The following is a 25,988-nucleotide window of genomic DNA, read 5'->3' on the forward strand; positions in this document are numbered from 1 at the left end:
GACTGACTTTATCAAAGAATCTAGATCAGAAACGAGCTTTCGAGTCAAGAGCCGTCTGTAAGTTCGCTGTCCTCACTGAATGCGGTACAGCTGTGGTGTCTGATCCTTGTCAGACAAGCCAGACCCCCTGCTCGGAAGCCACATCTGAGGTCTTGCCCTCGGTCTTGACCCTAGCCGTTCCCGTGTGAAAGTCTTCGGCCCTAGAAGTGGCTGTCACTGCCAGTGATTGGGGTGACAGGATTTCGCGCATCATATTGGTCTTGATTATGCCGGTAGCCAAGCCGCACTGGATCCCACTGGAGCAGTTGACAAAGCCAGACGTTTGCTCAGAGGGCACAGCTTCTAAGATGCCATTTTCCCATTAGTGACTATATCAAGAGTCCCAGTGTGATGAAAGTCCTCCATGCAGAGAAGGTGACTTTATGATTCTAATATGGACAAAGGAAATTTCGGAACCCTCCCCTGGGAAAACTATCACAAAATAGCCATTATAGCACCATCTCACTTAAATGATTCCTAAGATCCGGCCATTCACGAATCTGGAACCATTCCTGATTTCTGTGTGTTCCGAACCACTGAGCCAGCCACTACCGTAGCGATTTATGGGATAGGCAGGAAACCTGGTGCCAAAAGAAACGTTTTGGCTTTCAACCTGGGAGATGGCCCTTTTGATGTATCTGTATTCATTACTGAAGTGGATCTTGAGGGTAACAGGGGACACGCATCAGGCTCCCCTCGGCCAGCTGGGCTCCTTCTGTGGCCTGTGCAGTTGGAGGGAAATGGAGGGAGAACGAGAGCCCGAGGGGCAGCCCTGAGCCCTCTGACTGCGGTCCTGCCCTTCTTGCTGCCGGGAGCCCCCTCCAGACCTGGCGGTTCTAGCGTCGCATCCCAGTGGCCCAGAACCTGCAAATGGAATGGTCGCCACCTCCAGGCTGTCACGTTTCCACATGCCCAGTGGAGGGAACTGGGGAGCTTTGAGGGGCCCCGCTCCCCGTGCTGGGGATGCAGAAAAAGCCCCGTTCGGTGAGGAGCCTCTGTAGCCACCAGTGAGCAGAGCCCGATAGCCGTGGTCACCGACGGAGAGTGCTGTGCAACCCCAAGCCAGGCAGGCGTGTGGGACCAACAGGGCTGTGTCTGCTGCCGGCCCCGTAAGCACCTTAGAGCCTGGGGAGACCAAAGCCATTGTTTTTCGAGTGATTCGGGTTTATCCGTGCACAAGATGACAGACTATGAGCAAGGGCCCCTCAGGCATCCAGAGATCCAGGGCTAAGCCCTGCACCAGAGATGCGTGCCCCCGGGACAGAAGTTAGGTTTCCTCTCCGCCGGTCTGACCGCATGGCTATGTGAGAAGCAGCAGCAGCTTGTGTGTGGTCCCAGCGAGCTCACAGGGGACTCGTTTGGAGTGCCAAGCCGCTCTGCGGGGAGCACCGGAAAGGAGATTCAGGGCTCTGCAGAAACCTGGCAGTGGTCAGTCAGCATGGACCGTCCGGTTCAGCACATCTGTGGGTGGAAATGGGTGTCACCTGGACGGTGGGAGTGTCAAAAGGACCCCGACAGGAGCTGCAGGAAGAGAAACTTTCCCCTAAGAAGAGCGGGGAGGCAGAAGGACATTCAGATGAGCTACCTGGTAACTGATAGTGTTTCCCCTTCCTTTGGCGAAAGCCCTGCTCTGTGCATAAGACAGGAAGTACCTTGTAAAAGAAGCAGTAGCAGTGACCGAGCGGGGACTCCGGCAGACCTGGGTCTGAATGCTGGTGTGAGTGCTGAGGGGATCGAGGGGATCGGCTGGATCGGGATTCAGTTTCAGGTCCATTTTGTGTCGACTTTGAAGTTGACCTTCATTCAGAAGATTTCAGCCTTAAGGAAGATGGGCGAGAACTCCGAGGGAGATGACGACGAGTATCGAGGAAGAGCATCAGGCAGGGGAGACAGAGACAGATGCATGTGAAGAAGATCCTGAAATTTCCTTGGCCGACTGTCAGAGCTCAGCCTCACGCAGGGCGACGATCCGCCGCCCCCTTCCACCTCGTCGCAGCGGACGTTGGGCCCTTCGTGAGAATGAGCTTCTTGAAGGTCAAGGAAGGATGAAGAGAAAATGCCTACAAAAGCCAAACTAGAAAACTCACCACAAGGAGAAGAAAGCTTTGATGTCCCCAATTGTAAAACAACAACAACAACAACAACAAAAACCCACACAAACAAACAAACACCTACAGTGAATGATTCCAGAGAATCCTGTGCTGAGGAAAATGGTGATGAAATCACACAAGCCGCCTAATCTTACCAAGGGAGCGAGGACTGTTCTCAGCCATACACTTCTAATAAAATCATTTATAGCAGCCAAGAAGAAGTCAAAACAAAAAAAAAGCACAAAACAAAAAAAGTGAAAAAAAATAGATTCTAGTTTTTTCCCCTTTTTTTTTTTTTCCTTTTTCTTTTTTTGGAGGGAGGGACAGAGGGAAAGAAAAAGAATCTCAGGCAGACTCCACTGACTGTGGAGCCTGACACAGGCTTGATCTCACGGCCCCAAGATCCGTGACCCCAGCCGGAATCAAGAGTCAGACATGAACCGACTGAGCCACCGGGCGCCCCTCTGGTTTTCTTCTCAGTGCCACCGAACCGTGTGTGATCGGCCGAGGTGAACCTAAAACAGTTGCATCGTTCATGGCAAAACAGGACATCCTGTGGCATGCTTTATGTGTGCAGAGAAGCGAAAGAAAAGGAATAACTCCCATCCATTATGTAGAAAACCAATTGAAATGATTGTGCTGACTTATTTCCCCTAGTGGACTTGTCTATAAAAGTTGAAGTCTAGGTTTCTAACTAGATAACTCTAAAAATTTACACAACATGAACATTTTTTTACATGTATCAAGGTGAGAAAATATCTCGGTACATGTAGATTTCTTCTCTGGAGTGTAGTTTACCTACTTTGAGAGGGGGAATACTAAATATTTATTTCCTTTTAGAAAAATTTCACTTCTGTCTGTATTTTATGGTTGAGTTTTAATGTAATTAAATTGGGTTGAAATTAAAATGGTTATATAGCTCATCCTTTACCCCTACTTCTTGTATTTTATTATATATATTTTTTAACATTTTACTTATTTATTTGTGAGAGAGTGCATGCCCAAGCACGGGGAGTGGCAGGTAGAGGGAGAAGCAGACCCCCTACTGCCCAGGGAGCCCGACTGGGGACTTGGTCCCAGGAATGACCTGAGCTGAAGGCAGATGCTTAACCGACTGGGCCACCCAGGTGTCCCATCTTGTATTTTAAATTATTTCCACTTTCTTCCACATTTTAAAGAAGTATCTGACTTAAAATATGGAAGTAGGACATTTAAATGTATGTTATTTCATGTAAGGAGAGTTTGTATAGAAGATTTAATATTTAAATTTTAGATACTTTTAAACCTTCTAGTCCTTAGTTTCTCTGCTCTTTCAGAGCCTCTTAAAATACTCTTTCCAGATTAAAAAAGAAATTGGTAGTTGTATTTGGTGCTATATAAGTAAAAAGGCACTTCTCATTTTCTGCCCCTTTGGTCTACTAATAGATAGGTGGTAATGTGTCATTTGAGAAAGCCATCATTTACCCAGAAGACAAAACTTTTTTAAGACCCCCTAGGACAATGTAGAATTGTTTTAGGGAGTCTAACCTGTACACTAGGCACTTTTCCACACCTAATTTCAGGATTTCATGCAATCTCTTGTTTTCCCTAAATTGAGAAACCATCCTGAGACATTTTGAAGTGCCTTTTTGAGCTGGGTTGCATGGCCCCAAGTGGTTACCTAGGATTCAGACCTCTAAAACTGGCCTTCAGACTAATCCAGAAATTCAGTAAACAGAAGGATTGTTTTTAAACTACCTGGGAATGCCATCACTTCCTGCTAAATTGTCCAGAAATGATACATCATATTCTTTCCAGAAAGATGGGGTCAGAATAGAATTCTAAAATATCTCTCAAACTGCATATATTCACATCTCGATTTATATTTAAATCGGAATCTAAGCAAAGCAGTGAAAATAACCACTTAGGGTCCTAGTTTTTTTCTCCATGTATGACACTTATATGTACTCAGGTAAAGACAATAAAATCAACTGGACTGTAAGTTCAGAATAGAAATGAGGAATATAATTTTACACTGCGAATCTGTGTGCCAGTTACTAACAGTGCATTGTATGAAACTTGAAAACAAAACCACACATACGTGTGACTTACCCACATATGCATGTGAAAGTAGGAAAGCATGGCCACGCAGATTAGAGCCTTAGCCAGAGACTGGGGTTCAGAAGTGCCATGAAGCTTCATTAATTTGGGCTTTATAATCAACTAAAACTAAGAATCTTCCCGAGGAGAGTTGATAGTAAAAATGAGATTATAAACGCTGTATATTCAGGGTATATTATGCAGTGATTATGCTATTTACAAAACATTCAAGTCTGCAAATGGTCTCATTCCAGTGCATATGTAGATGTCTTGATTTTCTGAATTTTAGGTTTTGTATACATATGTTATTTATTGATTTACAAATAAACACAGTAAATGTTTGATTAAGAATTGTTTCAAAAATATGATTATTGGCTCTTACAAATAATTGTTCATAATAATGAGTTTTGTTTAAAAAGAAATGGTGTTTGAATATCATCTACTTGGGTCATCAGAGGTACATGTCTGAATGTGCTTTTGTTTTTGGAGCAGCCATGCCCGCCCTCAGTGGCAGTCCACATATTAAAGGACAGCTTGACACAGTTGGGGGCCTCCAAAGCATCAAACAGACTTAGGTTGAGAGATGCATGTTATAGTGTAGTAGGGCCCTGAGACGCGGTTCTCTCTCCCGTTCATATGTATTACCCCGTGGCAGGTTGGCGTAAGGGGTTTCTCAGCTTGGAATTGTGGATGGTCTGGAAGGGTTGGAGGGGGCAGGGAGGCGAGGTGGGCTAGCCACCCTCCTACTCATCGGCATGAAAACCCCTGTTGTCATGGCCTGTAATTTCTCTGCATTAGCTAGGAAACGAAATTCCGTGAGGCCAGGAACCTCTTCTTGACTGTGACACACACGGATGGCTGTTGAGGAATTTATTGAGCGAATCAAAGCACTGGGCCCTGAGTCTTGTAGCTGGCTTTAAGGCAGGAGCCTGTGGGCTCCCAGGCAGATGAGGGTTAGCTGTTGGCATCATTTAGTTCACTTTCATTTTTAATAAGGGTTTTAAAGACACTGATTAGTGTGCGTAGGCGCCTGCTGGCTCAGGCAGGTTGTCATGGCCTCGGATTGTGAAGTCTGTAGTTGTACTAGCTGGTTGTTCGGATTCTGAACTGGGGTCTGATTTAGTCTTTACAAAAAGGTTTCTTCGGCTTAAAAAAATACCAGCTGTCTAAAAATTTGTGGCCGTGTTGTGCATCCTCTAGCCAGCTTTCAGTTTGTATGGTAGGGAATTTTCGGCATTTACAAATACTGCTGTGAAAAGATAAATATAGGGAAGCAGCAGTGCGTGAGGTGCTCAGAGTGTTGAATATGTTGTTATAAATGGACTGCTAACAGGAATTAATAAAAAGCAACAAAATAATTTTGAAAAGGGATCTTGAACTGCAGTCTATAATGAAGGACACGTTGAGGCGGAAGAGATTTTGGTGACCAGCTGGCCGTCAGTCTGCTTGGTGAGGTCCAACTCAGGCATAGGAGGACACTGGTGAGAGCCAGAGGCCTGTAGGCTTGTGAACATGCAACACGTGCACCCACCAGGCCACAGCGATGTCATCACTGAAGGACTCAACCACACTCCATTCGCTGTGCCCAGTTGGAAAGAAAACAAACCAGTGCATTACTCGGTAGCGCCCAGCTCCTCTGGAGAGAGCTGGGCGCAGAGCCCGCCTGGGTAAGCTGGCAGGACGAAGACGTCATTACGGGGGGCTGCTCTCCACACATCCACAGACCCCAGAACTTCTGCAGTGTGTCTTCAGTGGCAAGAGGACAAGCAGTAGCATGAAGCCCGCGTCATGTGCAATGTGGCTTCATAGGCATCTGTTCCGTCCGGAGATAAATCCCAAATACAGGAGCTGCTGCTCTTGGATGTCTGTTCCTCTCTCTTGACGTTGGAACTGCTCCTGAATTCCAGCTCACGTTCAGGCTTGAACCCACCATCGTCAACCAAGAGAAATGGACGTCACCCGAGCCCAGTGTGCGTATCCAGTGACCAAGGACAGCGACCTGCTAAGCAAGCCTGAGCTCATGGGCATCGCTCCTGCACCTGCTGTTCCTTAAATGGAAGGCACCTGTGGTGTCCATGCCGGTTACATCCTCACCATGCCCGAAAGGAACACGGGACAGGGGACCGAGATTGCAGAGGCGAGAGATGGAAACATGAGGCCAAACGAGAAGCAGAGAGTGGGACGGTCGGGAGCCCCCTTGGTCCCACTCCACCCCTGTGGAAGGTGGGACTCTTCAATGTAGTATCGATAATGAGGATGGAGGAGCTCTTAGGTGCAGGAAAAGGTACTTCAAGAATCGGATCGCTGACAAGGAAGCGGTTGAGCCCCTGGAGAGGCTAGTGAAGGTGAGGACGCCACGGGGCTGAAGAACGGCCCCGCCCAGGGTGTCCCCACCCTCGCCCTGGGACCGGGCTACGTTACAGAGCAAGAAAGCGTCTTTGCGGAAGGGATGTAAGTTAAGGATCTGGGAATGGGGAGGTGATCCTGGATGATCGGATCAGCCGTAAATGCAGCTGCGGGTCTCCCTGTAGGAGGGGTGAGGGAGGTTGGTGCCCACAGGACAGTGGGAAGGTGCGTAGGTGGAGCAGAGAGATGTGGAAGGCACCGGTCCTAAAGGTGGGGTCCTGTGGCCGGAGGCCAAAGCCTGTGGACAGATGCCAGCGGCTGGAAGGGGCAGAGCACAGCTTGCCAACACCTTGATTTCAAGTCGATGGAGCTGTTCGGACTTCTGCCTCCAGAATGGTTGATTTAAACCACCAAGTCTGGGGCCACATGTCACGGCAGCCATGAGGAGCTAGCCCAGACCCCGGCGTTACATCGGGTGACATCAGCGCACGGAGGGGCCCGGGGGCTTCTCTCTCCCTCTGCGGAGGCCCGTCTTCTGCGGGAGCAGCCTGGCCGCGAACGGACCAGCGGCCAAACAGAAGACGCTCCGCAGTCGCCATAGTGAAGGACCCCAGCTTGCAGCAGGTCCGTTCGGTGACGGATGCCGACAGACGGATTGGCGTCTAGATGGTCGTATTGTCCCGTGTACTGACAACCTAAAGCGCGCACTTGTATCAGGTAACAGCTAGGACATGGGGTTTACGTCCTGAAGCGTTTGATGGAGAAAGAGAAGGACTTGACAGATTGCACTATAAGTAGTGAGTTTTTTCAGTGCCAAACCGATGAAGGGTTCAGTCGTGTCCTTTGAGACGCATGAGAATGCAGCGTGTAAGAGGAAAGAGGTCACGCTCCCGCGATGGTGCAGGTGAGCCGGCAAACCATTCTGCTCCCGGGCTGAGACGAGACCCGTGGAGGCAGTAGCATGACACCTTTGCACGGACGCCTCGAGGTTTCAGGTCATGTTTAGACAAGGAGCGTGCTGTCTTGTTTCATTTGCCTGTGATTTGGAGGGAGAGCTGCTGGGGAGCTCCCAGAACCCTTCTCTAGGAAAATGTCCGCCTGTGGCTTATGGTAAAGCCAGTGAAAGGACGGAATTTCCCAAGCTTGGTGCATCAGCCTCACCTCGGGTGGTTTTTACAAATGCAGATTCCTGGGCCCGTCATCGGATTCTGACGTGGCGGACAAGGGGTATATGGCTAAGAAACACGAAGCTTGTCAAAGTCCTAACAAGCAAAGTGAAGCGCTTATTTTTAGGATTGTTGGAAGAGACAAAAAGAACATTCTGAAATAGAAATAGCCTTCTGTAGACCACTCGCGAGTTCTCTCCTTTACACAACCTCCGTGGAGCTGGGAATAGAAATGTCTGTGTCTTTGCTGTTAAAGTGAAGCCGCATTTGCTTCCTTCATTTATTCCAAACCAAAATAATCAATTGACAAGGTTTGGATATCTGCTTAGAGGTGATTTTCTCACACTGGGGGATTTTACTTGTAATTTAAGACTTCACGTTATGTAGGGGCGCGTGAGTGGCTCTGTCGGTTAAGCATCTGAATCTTGATTTCAACTCAAGACATGATCTCAGGGTCATGGGGCCGAGCCCCAGGTTGTCCGGCTCCCCACTCAGCGGGGAGTCTGCTTCTCCCCCTCTTCCCCTGCTCCCCCAGCTCACGCTCTCTCTCTCTCTCTCTCTAAAAATAAATAGGTCTTAAAAGAAAAAAGAAAAAAACCTCACATTATGTGTTAGTGTGAATAAGGAAAAAAGCCTTTCGCTTCAATTGCATGTAAGCTGTGTAAAGAGTACGTGGGGGTGGGGCCTGTCATTATATCATTCCACGTATTTTTGTCTGTGCTTGAAATACTCCGTTGTAAAAATTTTGTTGTAAGTCTAACAAAGGGGAAGAAACAAATGTCCTGGGGCTGCTGAGTCTTCACATAGTCGTGCGAGTGAGAAGTACAGGGGCCACAGCCGACTTTCAAGCCGAGGGCCTGTTTCCCGTGCTGTTTCCCCAGTCTGCTTTTCTGACACCCAGAAGCCAGCTGAGCGTGTCCGCTCTCTCCCAGCAGGAAGGGGAGATGGTGCCCAGCTTTCTGAAGGCTTGACTCAGTTTGGCACTCGGGAGATCTCATCTTAACGACAGTGTGAGCGTGTTCTTAGGATACGTAGGTTTTGGTTCCAGCCCTCAACGCTGTGCTGCGGAAAAGCAGTGGCAGATTCTCCCGATAGAAGCTGATACGCATTAAGCTTGGTTGTGTAGGAGGAAGCACATCGGATACAACCAGAACGCATCGCAGATCCCGACGCTCGTCCCATGTAGGGGCTGTGTCACCATTGCCAAATGACGTTCTAAGCAAGAATCCTAATTGCACGGTGCAGGAGTTTAGCCTGGTCAGATGGCCTTTCTGTATACATCCGGTCTCTGAGATTTCAAAAGATTTTAAGAAATCTTTGTCTTTGTTCTAATATCCTCACATCCTAAGAACTCCAGCGTCTCGGTGAGCGCTGCCAGTTCCCAGCAACCTCCAGGCAGGAGCCCCTGTCTGCCGACCTAGTTTGTGGTAGTGGAGGTGGGGGCCCTCCCAGTTGCTTTAAGGTAGTTTCTGCTCCTCACCACCAGGCAGTGTGTATTAGACCAAAGGCCGTTGAGAAAATACCCTGAGAGATAACTTTTCTATGAAAGCCCTATAAACATTCTCATTTTCCTATGCATTTGAACTCAAGTAAGTTAGGGTCCGACACATTTATCTGAAAAATTTGTGAGGTCTAAGCCTCCTGCCGTGGGGTTTTTGTCTCACCGAGAGCTTCAGAACTGCTCAGAGAAGCCACAGATGGGAACGTTCATCTTCTCATTTCCCGTCATGGCCTTAGAACTCGTCCCTCCCCTCTGCTGCGTTACTTCTCCCACCTCGAAAGAACGTGGTGTGGTCTGGAAGGACTTAGAACTGTCACGACTGTGACAGGTTAATAGATAATGGGCATTACTTCACAAGTGATTCCTGGGCTAAAAGCAGTTGGCAGGCTCTGAGGTTTCATTCTGAAATCTTAGCTGAGAGTTACCGGCAAAGCACCGTATTTTAAAATTATATTTAAAGCAAGATCAGAAGGCATTCTGCAGGCTGATTTAGTGTCTAGTTAAATACCAGCATCTTTTATGTGCTTGCACGTCATTTTTCATTGCTTTCTGCTAGATGTGAAGAATTAGAATGGGCATTCTCTTTTGCAGAGGTTCAAGCTAGATTTTTTCTTTTAAAGAAAAAGTCCTGTTTCAACATCCCTCTGACTTTTCTCCCCTCTAAGAGATAATGTGCTGATACGTGAAAAGCCACTGGAGTAAGGGAAACATTTGGTCAGCATGTGTTTAAGTCAGGCCTGTGTTTTCAGGTTAGAAAATTCCATTGGTTATTTCCCCACCTTGATTTTCTCCAAATTGTTTTTTTAAATGCCCATAGATGATGATAGTGATAATGAGATGATGATTAAAAAGGAACCGGGGCATATTTTCTTTTAAAACCTATAAACCTCACACCTGTGTATCTTCTTGAGAATGCTTAGCCCGTATATGGTATTATAACTGGAAAGAGAAGTTTGAGTTTCCCTTTTTCTTTTTTTTTTAAGATTTTATTTATTTGTCAGAGCAAGCATAGGCAGAGGGAGAGGCAGGCTCCCCACTGAGGAGGGAATCCAATGTGGGGGTCAATCCCAGGACCCCAGGATCATGACCTGAGCCTAAGGCCACCGCTTAACCAACTGAGCCACCCAGGCATCCCAAGAAGTTTCAGTTTCTAATGCAAAGGTTAAACATGGATTGGAAGACAGTTTTGACCAAGATTCTGTCTTGATTCTTGAAGTCTCTTTCCTAAACATCTAATTTAACACAATATTAAAAGCTTTAAACACCGTGACCGTGGGGTCTTCATTACACCTTTCTGCACTGCTTCTTAACTTGTCTCCCCCATGCTTCCCTGAAATCACCTAACCTAATCGTAACTCAGACCAACTGCCCAAGATGCCCAAGACCCCAGTGACAGGGCATAAAGTCGCTTCTTCTGCCTAATGGCCAGACTTCTGGGCTATTTAAGCCTTTTTTGTTGTCAGTCATACAAATTCTCCTTCTGAATGGGCTGTCTATAAAACAGAATCTTGGCCGGGTAACTCATGCGTTTTTAAAATGTTCTCCAAGTGATAGAAATGGCTCGGTAGGGAAGCCAAAAAGTGTTTATACAGTTTCTCTTAGAGAAATAAAATTCTTTATCCTAGATCGGATGTCCAGTTTTCACAAGATGATTGCTGAGAAGGTTATAGGCGGCGTCTGTGTTAAAAAGCATTGCTTTCTGTTAACTAGAGATGTGCAAGCAAGCCAGCGCTCCATAGCCTTAATTGCAGAAATGATCCACACCGCTAGTCTGGTACACGACGATGTCATCGACGACGCAAGTTCCCGGCGAGGAAAACACACGGTTAATAAGATCTGGGGTGAAAAGAAGGTACGGTGTTTTGTTTCCTTTTCATCTTCTGACCTGTTCACATGCTCTTTGGATTGCATTAACTCTTCAGATTTGTTTCATTAAAAAGTAAAATACGCTTCCTGGAACGCAGCCTTCCAACTTCCAAAACAGTAGTCATGTCTTGTCTGTGTATATACATTTGATAATAGAGAAAACCACAGAAAAAATAAGCTTCAGGTTTCTGGTTAGTCACACTTCTATATAGAATTCCTTTTGGTTATAGGGAAAGTGATTTTTGTTGTTATCCAAAAAGCATATTTCGCGAGGAACCATACATTTTACTTTGGGGCACAGATTACTCAAGGTCAGTTTAATTCTTTAACCATTTACAGACTGCCATGTGCCAGGGTGTCATGGCAAGTAAATGAGTAAAGCTGAACTATATGTGTGTGTGTTTGTGTGTGTGTGTATATCTTAAATATAGATATGTGAAAATATACACACACATACACATATACTGTGAAAATTACACATTTTTAAACAGAGGCTCTATAATTGAGTTCAGTTCATATATGTATATTTTAAAGCATATTTCCACGGTATTTTTTAGGATCTCTTGAAAAGGGTATGTAGAATGGGGACTTTTGCCTAAAGATACGTAAGTCACGAGTTCAGACGGGAACGGTGCCAAATGAGTGGACACGGAGACATGCAGACATTTTGTTTGGAGGCGGTGGTCCCCAGCGCACACCTCCGTGGGCCGCCAAACAGCATGAGTGCGAATGAGGTTTCCCCTGCTCACCTGCCCTCACGTGTGTATAGGACCTGGTTCCCTCCTGTTTTCCTATCGCCCTTATGAAAAAGATGTGTATCATAATTGTCACCTTCACATGCTGGTTTTGCTTTGGGGTGCATGACTTTGCTATGTATCGAGTCCTGCGATCTCATTTAAAATCTTTTTAAAGATTTTTCACATTTGAAATAAAAGGTTTTTTGTCCTATTGACAGAATTCCATACATCAGAATGTTGTTGGAAAAAAAAAGGTGTGTTGGGGGGGTGCAGTTTCTTTCTGGAGAGATCACGGGTAACTCTGTGACATGTCCCTGCAGTCAAATGTCTGTTTTCAGGGCCTGTCCTAAAGCCTTATTTAAGAGTACAAATTCGGGTCTTCTACTTGCCTAATTAGTCGTCCCCACTGTGATCACCTCTGCTGTTGGTGGCCTCTTCAGCCTGAGACTGGTCTGGCAGGCACGCCCTGCCCCTCAGCCTCCTTCCCTTTTCTGCCTCCCAACAGAAAGTACTTGTGTTTCCAGTAAAAATCCATTCATGCGGCGCCCCCTGCAGGAGCCCTCGGTACCTTGCCCGGGTTCCAGCCCGCCCTTCAGTCCCTCACCCACGGCTCCCCAGGGCCCAGTCTGGCGGCCTCACCTTCATACGTGGGAAACTTTTGGCCTCTGGGATCCCTGGGCCTGAAGAGGAAAGACATAAAACCCTAGAGATCCAGAGCCCTAATGATGGGGGGGTCGGTGACGGATTCCTCTCCATCATCATGGGTGCAGCGACTATAAATGTGTGTTTATATTTAGGTCGAAATAATTTGTACAATATGTTATATAAAATGACCAACAGGTAAACATACTGAACATCGCTAATTTTAGATACTAGAGAAAAGACAAAACAATTAAAATGTGATGTTGAAAATTCTATGAATTAAAATTTCTGTGACATCCAGTCTTTGTAATTTGTAATTATATTAATTATAATAAAACTCAGGCATATCTTTAAATAGGCAAACGAGTATATTTGATTACAGTGTATAATTCAGTTATGTATAATTTAAAACAACCTGTAAGTACAGTATGGGCACCTCCTCCCAGTCTAAAGATTAGAAAAATATCGATTATCTAATGTTGACTACAAAAAAGTTTGTCTAGGAACAAGGGGCAGTGAACTTGGAACCAGGATGCCTAGGTTTGCTTTTCACTTGAGAGAAGCACGCGTTGTGCCCTTTGCTGGGGTGTGCCAAGCACCCGCTGAGATAATTCCCAGCCCTGCGCTCAAGGAGTTGGGTAAATAGGGGCATGGCTAGTTGAAGACAACTGAGAAGACAGCAGCTGCGTGCACATAGAGGAAGGGCATCTGCAGGCTGAGGGATCCTGGTGGACTTCCTGGAAGTGTCACCCGAACTAACTGTGCAGCTGAGTCTGCCCAGTCAAGAAGGGGAAAGGCTTTCTGAGTAGGAGAGAGACAGTCGTGGCTTGAGGAAAGTGTGAATGTTCCAGCGCGGCTGACCCGAGGGCCGCTGGACCCTGGTGCAGCCAGGGACAAAGCGAGAGGGTGAGATGCCCGTCTGTCTCCAGGCACTCACTTGCTCTGCTCTGAACTGGAGAGGAAGACCAGGTGATCTCTGAGCTCCAACCCATGCTGGCGATGACCCGAATGTGTAACTGATTATTACACGGACTCTTGCTGAGGACAAGGTGGGGGAAGACTTAGAGCCAAGATGACCCCTGCCTCCCAACCCCAATGTCTCCGAGGGGCCAGCTCTGCTGTGGGGTCCGCTGCTCTGATACCTTTCTCCAAAAGCTTTTTTTTTTTTCTTCTTCTTCTAGGCTGTTCTTGCTGGTGATTTAATTCTTTCTGCAGCATCTATAGCTCTGGCACGAATTGGAAATACAACTGTGATCTCTATTTTAACCCAAGTTATTGAAGATTTGGTGCGTGGTAGGTTAATTCTGACTTTTCTTCTTTTTTATTCAGTCCCAGTCTAATGAGCCAGGCAGTCAAGCCGTATCACAAGTGACCCCTTTCTTTCTTTCTTTGTAGGTGAATTTCTTCAGCTAGGGTCAAAAGAAAATGAGACCGAAAGATTTGCACACTACCTTGAGAAGACCTTCAAGAAGACCGCCAGTCTGATAGCCAACAGTTGTAAAGCAGTATGTACGTTCTGTCTTTGTTCACGTTAAAAAAAAAAAAAAAAAAAAAAAGCCTCCTAGCTCTTTCTTGGGAGCTGCTCTTCATGGGGAGCATTTCCCTGGAGAACCTTCAGATAGTAACCCAAATCCCACGAGGTCATTGAGAAAAGAGTGACAACCCCGAAAAGCGGAGAACTTCTGCCGCGGGGCTTGTTTTTGTGGTCTTCTCTTCTTTGTGGTTTTTGTGAACTGGCAGACGTTCACTTTTCGTCTTTCCTCCCCAGAGTGGAATCCGAATAAGCCCTCTGCACCTGGTCTCACCTCCAAACTGTGTGACATTTTGAACAACTTCTCATAAATAATTTCTTTCCCAATTGTTGTCCCGTATACCATTTCTGACATTTTACCCTTAAAAAGTGGCCAAGTGCTGTGTTCTGTAATAACACTGTTTGCCCAGGAGAAAATGCCTATTAGATTGTCCTAGGGTTCTTCGTCCTTTGTTATGAGTAGTAGATCCTTTTGGGTCTTTTTGCATGAAATATAAACGGGCCATTTTCCAGGGCACCCGGGTGGCTCAGTGGGTAAAGTGTCCCGCTCTTGATCTTAGCTCCATCCTCGATCTCAGAGTCCTGAGTTCAAGCCCAGCAAAAAAAGAAAAAAACAAAAAACAAGCCATTTTTCTTTGGCTATAAGTCAAGTATGAACCATAACTTTTTCTCTCTCTTGCTTTCTTTCTCTGGCCTTCCCTCCGCTCTTCTTTTTTTAAAAAGTCTGTAGTCTCCTGAGTCTGTAGACTACAACCTGCGGCATTCAGTGCCAGCCCTTAAATGAGAGCTGGTTCTTGCCATAGCATTGCTCCTCTGATGGTATCCCCGCCTAACCAATGCGGCAGTGACGGATCCTGGGCAGGCACCAGCCCGTCGCGATCAAAGCAGCGGTGAGGGAGCCCTCCGGGGGAGGTGTACATTGCTGCTCTCGTGCTCTCGTAATTAACGAGGGCTCTTCCTCAGGCCTCTCCGGTGAGAGAGGCCCCTTGCCGCTAGAGTCTCCATTCCAAAAAGTGTCAAGAAAAGGATAATAGGGACTCCTGGAGGCTCAGTTGGTTAAGCCGCTGCCTTCGACTCAGATCCTGATCCCAGGGTTCTGGGATCGAGCCCCGCCTCAGGTTCCTTGCTCGGCAGGGTATCTGCTTCTCTCTCCGCCTCTGCCTGCTGCTCTGCCTGCTTGTACACTCACACACTCGCTCGCTCGCTCTCTCTCACAAATAAATAAAATGTTAAAAAAAAAAAAAAACGGATAATAGTCATAAAAGGATGAGGACATTTTCTTTCTAAAAAGATGTAATGGAAACTCTAAGATATGTGAATTATGTAAACATGCTGGCCATGATTTTAGCCATTTTTGTCTTTATTGAAAGGGCCAACATTTTCTTTTCAAGGAATTGCAAGTGTGTTTTTTTTAAATAGATGGATGAAAATATGGTAGAAACTAGAATGCTGAATAAACGAATGAGTCATTTTAAAAGGGGGTGCCAGAAAGCTGTTACCTTAACCCTTCATTGGCCATCCTCTGATGGTCGAGGTCTCCATGATGTTGGAGTGTCCACCTCGTAAGGCACGCTGGGGCGCTCGGTGAGGCTCACGGATGAGACAGCAGCAGCAAGCACTGGCGGGTAGCGGGGCTGCTCAGACTGGACACGCTGAGAGTCGTCATTCCCACAGAGTGGACATCCCACAGGCACAGGGCCACAGCTCTCCATGAGAACCAGGCAGGTGATCAAATCCCACGGAGAGCCAAGGAGATGGGCCCGAGGCACCAAGGAAGGCCTGGATTGCAGTCCCTATCCTCTCTGGGGAGCCAGAGACGTTCTGTTCACAGCACACATAGTTGTTCATAAACCGCACCTCGTGCTTTACAGTTTATCAAAGCACCAGTAGATGGGGTATGAACAGGGCTCAGTCCTTTTTAAAAAATGAAATGCTTTATGCTCTCCACTAGGAGGCATGCTGGCATCATCCCACAATGACCCACTTTTCCTGTGATTTATTCCCAAACCCCGGAACTGTTAGAGTAATAAAGCAAAATTATAGTGTGTGCGTTCTACATGAAAGATTCTATATTTAAGTGCCTACGGGTAGAATATTCCAGAGGTGTTACATATTTAACATGGCTGTTTTTATGTACTCCTGGTATTCAAAATGCAAAGACATGGGGCTCCAAAAGTTCATGCAAAGCAAACTAGAAGCGCCCAGAAGAGGGACTACAGAGAATTTAAACAGAATTATTATGGAAGAACTAATCAGAGTCTAAGAAGTTATGGGAGTTGGAAGGAAATTTGAGCAGCTTGTAATTTATTCTATTAAAGACACCTCCACCCCCTCCCTGAACCACTCCTTGTATTTTTAATAGAAATAGTGTAAAGTCTGAGAGAGGGCTATCTAGGAATGTTTTAGGACAGTGACTGATAGGAAAATAGTAGTGATATTTTTAAATGAGTGTTATTTGTATACATAGTCACGCAGAATACAGTTGAGCTTCCAATGAAGGCTATGATTTGTTCCCCAGATAATCTGATGGGAATGAGATCTGAGAGGTCCAGTGGCCATCCAGTGTTAGACAGTGGCTGAGCTGGGATTCGAACCCAGAACTAGGGTACTGTAATCCTGCATTCGTTTGTTTTCCATCCTTCCTTCCTTTTTTTTCATTCTGACTTTCTCCTCTCTCCAGTGCTGCATAAGCCCTGGTTCCTGTTACTTTATTTTCAAAGCCACAGTGCACCACTTAGAGGATTTTCTTTTGTGGCTCGTATTTGCCCAACACTGACTTTTGGTACAATATTCTTACCTAACCTGCAGATAGATCTTATTCCTATTTTGCCTACTGTCATAATACTGTCATGTGAAAGGGGAAAATCTTCTGGTTCGGGATCCAGTCCCGGTTCTCATGTTGGATTTAGCGGTCCTGAATCTTTAGTCTCTCCGTCTGGAACACTTCCCTGGGTATTTTGAAGAGCGCAGGCAGGTTGTCGTCGAGCCTCTTGAGTTGAATTGGTCTGTTGCTCTGCACGCTGAGAGACAGGTTATGCATTTGGGGCCGGAAAACAGCAGAAGGGATGCCGCCGCCTCGGTTTGTTGTGTCCAGGGGCACGTGTCCTGTTACTGGTGATGTTCACTTTGATGACTTGATTGTGGGGGTGACTGCCTAGTTTCTTCACTTAAAAGTTACTGTTTTTCTGATCCGGGAAGATATTTTGAGATGATGTAAATCTGCTTCTTATCAAACTCACCGGTTTTCACATCTGTTTATAGTACCATGACGGAGGCGAATGACGGTCGCCTGCGTTCTCTCATTCCTTTTACCCTGCGTTTCTCCAGTCTTAGATGTATGGCCTCTTGCATTCTTACTTATTCTATGGATTATAACGCTTTATTGTTACTTATGTAAATGCTGAAGAATTCCATATTTGGCCAATGGGAAGGCCATTGAACCCGGCTCCTTTGTCCTGTTCATCTACCCCCTTCATTCTTTCCGCACTTTATTCAAACCTCATCTTGTCCTTTCCAGCACTGTGATTCGTAATTCCTCCAAGGAGGCCTGTTCCTTCTGGCAGAGAATGGTATTTAGAAACCAGGGTCCTGCCCTGTAGGTTTGTGGGTATGCGTCTATCTAGGTCTTTTTATATCTCATCTATGTATATGTATGTATTTATTTTATAATTATATAGTTATTTTTAATATTTGAGCGAGAGATAGCCGGAGCAGGGGGGAGGGGCACAGGGAGGAAGCAGCGGACTCCGCGCAGAGCAGGGAGCGGTGCGCCTTCCGCGGTGCCTGTGCGTGTCTCTGTGTGTGTCTCTGTGTTGCCCCGACGGGTCGCGGGGCCTCCCACTTTGTGCGGGTGGCAGAGAGGACCCGGGCTGCGGAGGAACTGGAATTCGCATCGCTCTCTTCTAAAGGAACCCGAGCGACTTGGCGGGCGCTCGAGGGCTTTCCCTACCTCGGCGCTCTGTGCCGCGTGTGGTGGCGGGTTTTCCCTCCCTCCAGAGTGTCTGTGGGCCCCGCCCCCGCAGTTTTAACGGCTCTTTGTGAACTAGGAATACTCGCTCTTGATCAGGAGTTTATGCTTCCTGTGTGACCCCCCCGCCCCCCGCCACCCCCAGTACTTCTAGCCTGGTTTGACGACAGCCTGTCCCGGTACTTCTACCGTAAGGACGCGCTCCGGCCGTCCCGTCCGCGCGGGCTGTGAGGAAGATGCCGTGCGCGCGCACGTGTCTGTCCCGGCGGACGCGCGCGTCAGAAACACCAGGCGCCTGCGCAGGCAGTCGGGACCCCGGCCTTTCCAAGACAGGCTCTCGGGAACCTTCCAAGAGGTGGGGCTGTGGGCCCGCTTCTCCCCGACCTGTTCGCCGAGCTCCGCCGTCTTGGACTTAACTGGTCCTGGTAGCCCACACGCCGCCGGAAAGCCACGGGGCACCGTCCTCGGGGGCGGGAACAGGAAGCGCTCGCGTCCTGCCCGCGCCCCTCCTTCATGCTTCTCGCGTGGACCTTCCCGGAAGGACGCAGGCGGCCCCTCCCCCGGCTGCGGCGTGAGGAGTGGGCTCCCCCCGCGCTCCGAGAGTTCGGAGCACGAGCGGCCCTTGCCTGGCCACCCCGCAGCAGCTGCCCACGAAGGGCAGCTCTGTTCCGGGTCTGCGTGTGCGCCCGAGGGGGCCGGGGCGCGGGCCGCACGGCCCATGGGCTTGCTCGGGCTCGTCGTCTGGCCTCTGGGCCGCCACGCCGCGTAGGAAAGTGATGACGAGAACATTCCACGCAGTCAGACCGTTTGGGTTCAGATTCTGATTCCATCATTTCCCGGAACCCCTGGTCCGTGCGCCCTGGGCATCCAGGCCTCGCTCATGAGCGAGTGACCATGCGGGAAACCTCGGGCTGGGACCTGCCGTGCCGGGTGCCCAGGATAGTTCGCTGTCGCCGACCATCAGCCGCAACAGCAGTGCCCCTGGGACGCCGTGAGGCTTATGAGACTCTGAAGTCCCCATCCTAGGAGCTCCGTAAATTTAGTCCAGTGAGTTCAGAAGGAGAATGGCTTTCAAGTGTCTTTTACTTCTGAGGAAGAAAGCTGGCACCTCGGTGCTGTTTCGTGTTGCGGTAACTGCGTGAGCGCGCAGGGAGGAGGGGGGCGTCCTCGCGCTCAGAGCTCGGCACCTCCCCGGCCGGGATCTCGTCCGCTCAAGCGCTCAGCCAGGGTGATGGATAGCTCGACTCTCGCGAGAGGTTCTAAATTGCCTCACGTGTGGTCTCCCAGATTATTTAATTTGGTTAGAAAGAGGACCCACTCCCTGTAGCAGTTACGAGTTTATTATTCACTCCAGGAAGTGGCCCGCTGACCTCTCCTGATGGCGCACTTTGTCATCCCTGGGCATGCAGCCAGGCGTGAACCGGCCCAGGCTTCCTCGCGTCATCAGAAACGTCCTCAGGGCTCAGCACGCGGTGGGATCTGGCTTTTAGCAGCCACGGGGCACGGACACTGCCAGCTCCTGTTTCTGCGCTCGGGATGGGGAAGAGGATTAGCAATAACGGCAAACTTCTGGTGTTAAAACCAGATGCCAGGGGCGCTTGGGTGGCTCAGTGGGTTAGGCCGCTGCTTTCGGCTCGGGTCGTGATCTCAGGGTCCTGGGATCGAGTCCCGCGTGGGGCTCTCTGCTCCGCAGGGAGCCTGTTTCCTCCTCTCTCTCTGCTTGCCTCTCTGTCCACTGTGATCTCTCTGTGTCAAATAAATAAAATCTTAAAAAAAAAAAAACAGATGCCAGGCACCGTGCAGAGGTTTAAAAGTTGAGTGACACGCATTGCTGGCAGCAGCCCTACCAGCTAAGGGCTTTGGATCCTGCGTCTTATAGAAATGGATGCGAAATACCAAGGAATGCGCGGAGATCGCGGGACATCTGGGGGCATGAGTGCGCCCCTAGCGGCCTGACTGCCGAGCCCCCCCTCCACCCCCACTTTGGCGCCGCTAATGCCTGAGCTGACCGGGCCCCGACCAGGGGGCCTGCGGAGGCAGGAACAGAAGTCAGGAGACGGATTCATCATCAGTGACCCACCATAGGCAGGACACTGATGCCATCTGGCTGTCTCGTGCCCTCAGTGTAGACATTTCCTCTCCAGTGGAGTCGATGCCGCTCTCGTTCCCTGCTTTGGGGGTTCACCCGGTCCTTGTTTTCTGGAAATGTGGCCGGGCCTGCTTAGCATGCTTAGCAGAGCAGTGGAAATGCTCTCAAGCCAGTGCCAGCAAGGTTTTTTTGAGTTTTAAAAAGACTTAGAAGTCCTGTTTCTCCTCCCCTCAAAAGCGGGGAGGGCTTTAAGCAGTTAGTTACTTCTTGCATAAGAAACAAGCCGCAGGACCAGTGAAGACGCTTTGCTAATGAGAAAACAGTATTTGTCTGAAGCATGAGGTTGGAGGCTGTTACATATCAGGAAGTAACTGCGTTTGAGAAAAGAGTGAAATCACCAAAAATTATTAAAAGAAAGGAACTACAAATGAGGAAATAGATGGCAACATCCTGTGCGATTAGAGCAGATGAGATATCTCTTCCTAAAACAAGGCCTAAATCAATAGATTTTAAAAAATGGAGCCAGAGGCGCCTGCGTGGCTCAGTGGGTTAAAGCCTCTGCCTTTGGCTCAGGTCATGGTCCCAGGGTCCTGGGATTGAGCCCCGCATCGGGCTCTCTGCTCAGCAGGGAGCCTGCTTCCCCCTCTCTCTGCCTGCCTCTCTGCCTGCTTGTGATCTCTGTCTGTCAAATAAATAAATAAAATCTTAAAAAGAAAAATGGAGCCAATGTGTAGGCCACCTTTGCTGTGTGCTGAAAGCAGCAAGAAAAAGGACTTATCCCGGGGAAGGAGGGATGGAGAGTAGCTTCCCTAGAATCGAAGAGAACAATCTGCGATGGAGGCTAAAATCCTTCCACTGAAAGCACGGGCATTGTGTGTGCATCTGGCCTCGCTCTGGTGGTGGGATCTCCTGACTCTGCGTGTGATACGCCTCACCACCTCTTCGAGGGAGTGGGTGTCTGCATCCTTGCATGCAGGGGGAGGCTGCCTTGCTTGTTGTCTGCAGCTTATTCCAGAATTCTCTCTCTGCTTCAGGTCTCTGTCCTAGGATGCCCGGACCCAGTGGTGCATGAGATTGCCTATCAATACGGAAAAAATGTGGGCATCGCCTTTCAGGTTGGTTCTCTGCTTTTTAGGAACATGGCCCATTGGCACAGTGGGAAGGGCGACAGTGACACCCAGGGTGGCCATGCTGCTGACATCACTTGTTTTCATTCACTAGCTCATAGATGATGTGCTGGACTTCACCTCGTGTTCTGACCAAATGGGCAAACCAACGTCAGCGGACCTGAAGCTCGGGTTAGCCACTGGCCCGGTCTTGTTTGCTTGCCAACAGGTACGTTTCCCCAACTCCCTCAGAAACGGAGCTTTGTATCTTCCCGGCTCAGCCAATGGGAAGGTTCAGATAAGAAAGATGTGGGAAAGCATTTACCTAAGAGACCTCAGATCTAGAGTTGATCCTGACTTCTGTGACTGAGATGTTGGGACCAGTTATTTTTCTTCTGAGCTTTCTCTGCGCCCTTACCTGTAACACTGAGGATGGACTGTGATGGTCACAGAGGCGCTTCACAGATTAAATTATGAGGATTCCCATGTATTTTAGGCGCTGACAAGGTGAATGGTCTCCACATCTTGATTATGGGACTGGACTTGGGGTGTACCTCAGAGCCCCTTAAAAAGGCACAGGAAGGGCCTCCAAGCATGAGAAATTCTGCAGTTCTAGAAGTTAAATGAGACGCGCTCTCACAGATCCTCAGCCATGGCCTGAAAATGTCAAGAAGTCGGTGGAACGCACTGCTAGAACCGCATAGCTCCTTCCTCAGATTGAGGGACTGTCCATTAAGGAAGGATGTAAAGCTGCCTTCGTAGTTTCCTTAGTGCGGATGAGAGCTTAGGAAGTTCACGTGCTGCAGGGACTGTGAGGCAGGCAGACGTTTCCAGAGTCTGCTCTGGAGCCCGGCCACATCACTTGGGGCTGGGCCAAATGTGGTTTGCAGTAAGTGGGACATTGGCTGGCATTTGGACATCTTTTTAATAGATTTTCATCTTTGTAGTGTATTTAAGCCAGTTAAAACTTAGCAAAGAAATAAGATGTTCATCACCATGCCACGAAATTAAAAATTAGCTCTTTAGTCTAAAATTTTAGTAACTTTTAGTCTTTCTGAGATTTTTGCCTCTGTTCTTTCTCAGAATTTACAAAGATAAACTATGTCTTCCATAGAACTCAGTGATTCCGTTATTGAAACCAGTGACCTTGCTTTTGATCAATTTCTGGTCCAGGAAAGGAGAGTTTTTTGTTTGTTTGTTTGTTTGTTTTTTTGTTTTTTTGACACAGAGAGAGATAACAAGCAGGCAGAGAGGCAGGCAGAGAGAGAGAGAGAAGCAGGCTCCCCGCTGAGCAGAGAGCCTGATGTGGGGCTCGATCCCAGGACCCTGGGATCATGACCTGAGCTGAAGGCAGAGGCTTTAACCCACTGAGCCACCCAGGGGCCCCAGGAAAGATCATCTTTTATCCACTGTCTAGCAGAGCCATAACCTGGGTAATTCTCCTTGGAGGAAGCTGATGGCTTGGGGGGTCTGGGCCAGGACAGCATACTAGTGGATAGCAGTCAACTGAGGAACGAGGGGTCCAAACACAGATGTTGGATTTTAGAAATATCTGTCCTCACTACCAGGCTCTGCCCTCGCAGAATTTGGAGGCAGCGATGAGAAGGAAATGGTGTGCTATAAATGGGTCCTTTCTCCTGTGGAGACTCACTTGCCAGCTCAAAAGGAGAATATTAAAACGTGTGCTAAGTTCTAAAAAAACTTTAGAAAATCCCCTTGTATACGTTAAAGCTGACCAAGGATATTTTATCTTTTCCCATGAGCCCACATAAAAGCAGAGGATTCACGAGTCCTGTAAATGGAAAGGCATGCCCGAGGCTGGAAAGAGCAGACACGGCCTGCCATGTAGACAACTACGAACACTGGTCTGTCTGCTCCCGAGACGCTGGTTAGCAAATGCGAGTGAAGGGTCCTTGAGTGAAGACAGGTTATCAGGATGACTAAGGAACAGGTCTTTTCTGGAAGAAGCTTGCAGTCTACCAGAAAGCTTTGGGTGTCCTACTTTTCGAAGTCGTAGCCGTTACAAGTAATCGCCATGAGCCCCCGTGACACTAAGAGCTGAGTCTGTAGGAGTCTGTGAGATGACAGAGCCGGTGCCTGTCCTGCTTGAATTTGCTTTCCTCCACACAAAGGAGTACGGAGTAATTCTCCCTTAAGATACAGTGGGTCAAAGTCAGGAGGAAAAATGGATCGCTCCTACACATTAATTAGTGAGTAATACATAAGAGATTAAAAATGCTGGTTTAAAAAAAAAATGCAAGGAAAAGGAACACACAATAGCTTACAGCGTCCCCGACCGCGGTGCTACGAGTGTCTCACTGGGAAATGCGGCATCACGAGGCACCCAGTCACCCTCACCAGACAGCGCGTTCCCATCTGCCCATACGGCGGTGGGGGAAGGATGAAAAGCTGCGCACGGCGGCCTCGGAAAAGGGAACAGACCGCGAGGCCGAGAGGAAGTGACTGGGCAGAGCTTGTTTCGCAAGCAGACTCGCCGTTCTGTCCTGTGGCGCTTAGGCCAAAGTGACTCAAAAACGTTGAAGTCGTTTTCAAAGAAAACATCAAGTTGAGGCTCTGTTGTGGATGAAACTGTCAAAAAAGGGGATTCTTGGCCAGAAATGTGTGAAAAGATTTTTACAGGGCCTAACGTGATTTTGAGTAAAACAGATGCCAAAATAACACGAGACTGTGCAGTGTCTCCATTTTACGAAAGTGCGTTGTTCTCCTGGTTGGCAAAGGATTCTTTGATACATTCTCTCTAATCTCACAACTCCTCTCTGTGGTAGGTATTATGCCCACTCTACAAGTAAGAAAGCGATGCGCAAACTTGGCCAAAGTTAAACATCTGGTAAATGGCACAGCAGACAATTACACACCAACTCCTGTAAGAGCAGTGTTCCTTTCGCTCCACGATGTCCGATTCTGGCAGCGTGGACGCTGAGGAGAGCTTGTCTGATCCCCCGTGGGGCTTCCCGCAGAGCAGGTAACTCGTGTGCTCTGGGCCTGGGTCGCTCCGGAAGAGCCTGTGTCAGCTCTCGGGACCTGTCACTAACCTGCCCACTTAGTGGAGTCCTCGTAAGAGGTGTGTCATCTTTTTCCATAGGTGGGTGAGTTTTGTTTGCCAGTTACTTAAATGAGTCTTTGAATTTTTCCATCTGAGAACACTGAGTCTCGACCACAAGCAGCTCTGGGAAACCGCTTACCCTTTTCCACCCAGCTGTTGTTTTGAAATAGGAATTCGTTGGACCCTGCAACTTAATAGAAACTCCCTCTCTTTGAATTCACTATTTCTGACATCACTCTGAAGAGCTCTCTGGATAAGTTAGTACAGGGGATTTAAGAAAAATTTCTGGAGGGGTCCCGGGATGACGGTGCCCTTCCATCTGTGTGTGTACGTGGATCTTCTCTAAGAACAGAGACGTCATGTTAAATCTTTAAAGAGTATGTAAGTTGGAACTTGAGCTCTTCAGAAACAAAATGGAAGTGTTTGGGGGGTTCTTTTTTTTTTTTTTTGGTGAGATTACATTTGTTCTCAAATATCCTTTAAAAGATCTTTTCCTTTCTTCTGTTTCTCTTATTTGATAAAGTCACCAGACCCAAATGTCAGCCTGTAGCCGCACTTCCAGCTGCCATCAGCAGCCCCAGCCCCTGCACCAGCTGTCCTGGCTTCTGTTACTGTTGACTAGCTGTCCCTTAGTTACCCAGGTTTTGTGTGAGTAATCTCGCTACATTTATTGATCACCTTTCTAGTTTAGTTTAGTTTATGGATACATTTCACAGTTAGAATATGATTTGTTCCATTTTTTTTTCCCTAACGATTTATTTTAGAGAAAGAGAGAAAGCTGGGGGGAGGGGCAGAGTGAAAACCCTCAAACTCCCTCCTAAGCATGGAGCCTGATGCGGGGCTCCCTCCCACCACCCCAAGATCATGACCTGAGCCGAAATCAAGAGTCGGACATTCGACTGACTGAGCCACCCAGGTGCCCCAGATTCGTCCTATTTTTAAAAGGTCTCCCTACCCTCAAACTAAAAGAGCCTGGGCAAAAATTTTCTTATTTCTCACGAAATCTGCAAGCAGGCAACTGTTGTTCCCGTTAACGCTTCTCATTTCTTCCCCACATCGCACGCAGTAAGGGGACAGAGGAATGCCTAGGGGAAGAGTTTGGTATTTGCATATTAAAATTGCACACACTACATGTTTAAAGGAAGGATGTAGTCACACTCACTAAAGCAAATATTTTCTTCAAACTTTGCTTTCTCGATGCTTTTTATAATAAAAGGAGTCCGAGAAACCACACAGCACATTTTACCACCCTTGTTGGTACGGCAGAAAGAGCTCATGTACCATAAACAAAGTGATTATCCCAGATGCCCAGAACAGCGTCCTCTCACCTGAGGACACCTGAGGATATGGCCTTCCAATTTTGGAATGCGGTATTAAGGCAAATGTTTACTTGATTTGGCTTTTTACCAACTAAATTGATTGATTTGAGCTTCCTGATAGGTTTCCTATAAAACTTACTCTATTCTTAAAAGGCCAGTAACTAAAACAAATGACCTGTTCTCATTTAAGAACTGACCGTCTGCTGACCTTTACATTTTCTAAGCATGTGAGCAGCCTCTGTGTGTTTAGAACTTTGTTCTGACACATACTTGACTCTGAAAGAACACTCTTAATTCTTCATCTTTCATCATCCGGTTGAGGTTTTTCTATGTGTGCCCTATTTTTTCTTCTAGGATTACTAATACCGTGATGGTGGTTACAGGACAACAACTTCAGGCTCACTGCCAGGGAAAATCTGGCAACTGCTGTAAGCACTGATGTGTCC

The 25,988-nt window shown here is 47.8% G+C and overlaps 1 protein-coding gene and 1 pseudogene across 5 annotated transcripts in view; both read left to right on the forward strand.

Annotated features, from left to right (window-relative positions):
* PDSS1 (decaprenyl diphosphate synthase subunit 1) overlaps positions 1-25,988 on the forward strand; it is a 44,651-nt gene that overhangs the window by 14,009 nt on the left and 4,654 nt on the right. For 2 of the 5 annotated variants that reach the window (XM_032848947.1, XM_032848948.1), the window contains exons 5-9: positions 10,932-11,073; positions 13,648-13,759; positions 13,862-13,971; positions 21,088-21,168; positions 21,275-21,388. In XM_032848947.1, the coding sequence (XP_032704838.1) occupies positions 10,932-11,073; positions 13,648-13,759; positions 13,862-13,971; positions 21,088-21,168; positions 21,275-21,388 (559 nt within the window). Of the gene's footprint in view, positions 1-10,846; positions 11,074-13,647; positions 13,760-13,861; positions 13,976-21,087; positions 21,169-21,274; positions 21,389-25,896; positions 25,971-25,988 lie in introns of those variants that run through there. The other 3 variants (XR_004381577.1, XM_032848951.1, XM_032848949.1) reach the window with 3 other exon arrangements.
* LOC116861970 lies at positions 1,831-2,976 on the forward strand (annotated as a pseudogene).

This window comes from Lontra canadensis, unplaced genomic scaffold (genome assembly GCF_010015895.1).
Source record: "Lontra canadensis isolate GAN:19392208 unplaced genomic scaffold, GSC_riverotter_1.0 scaffold215, whole genome shotgun sequence".
Lineage (NCBI taxonomy): Eukaryota > Metazoa > Chordata > Mammalia > Carnivora > Mustelidae > Lontra > Lontra canadensis.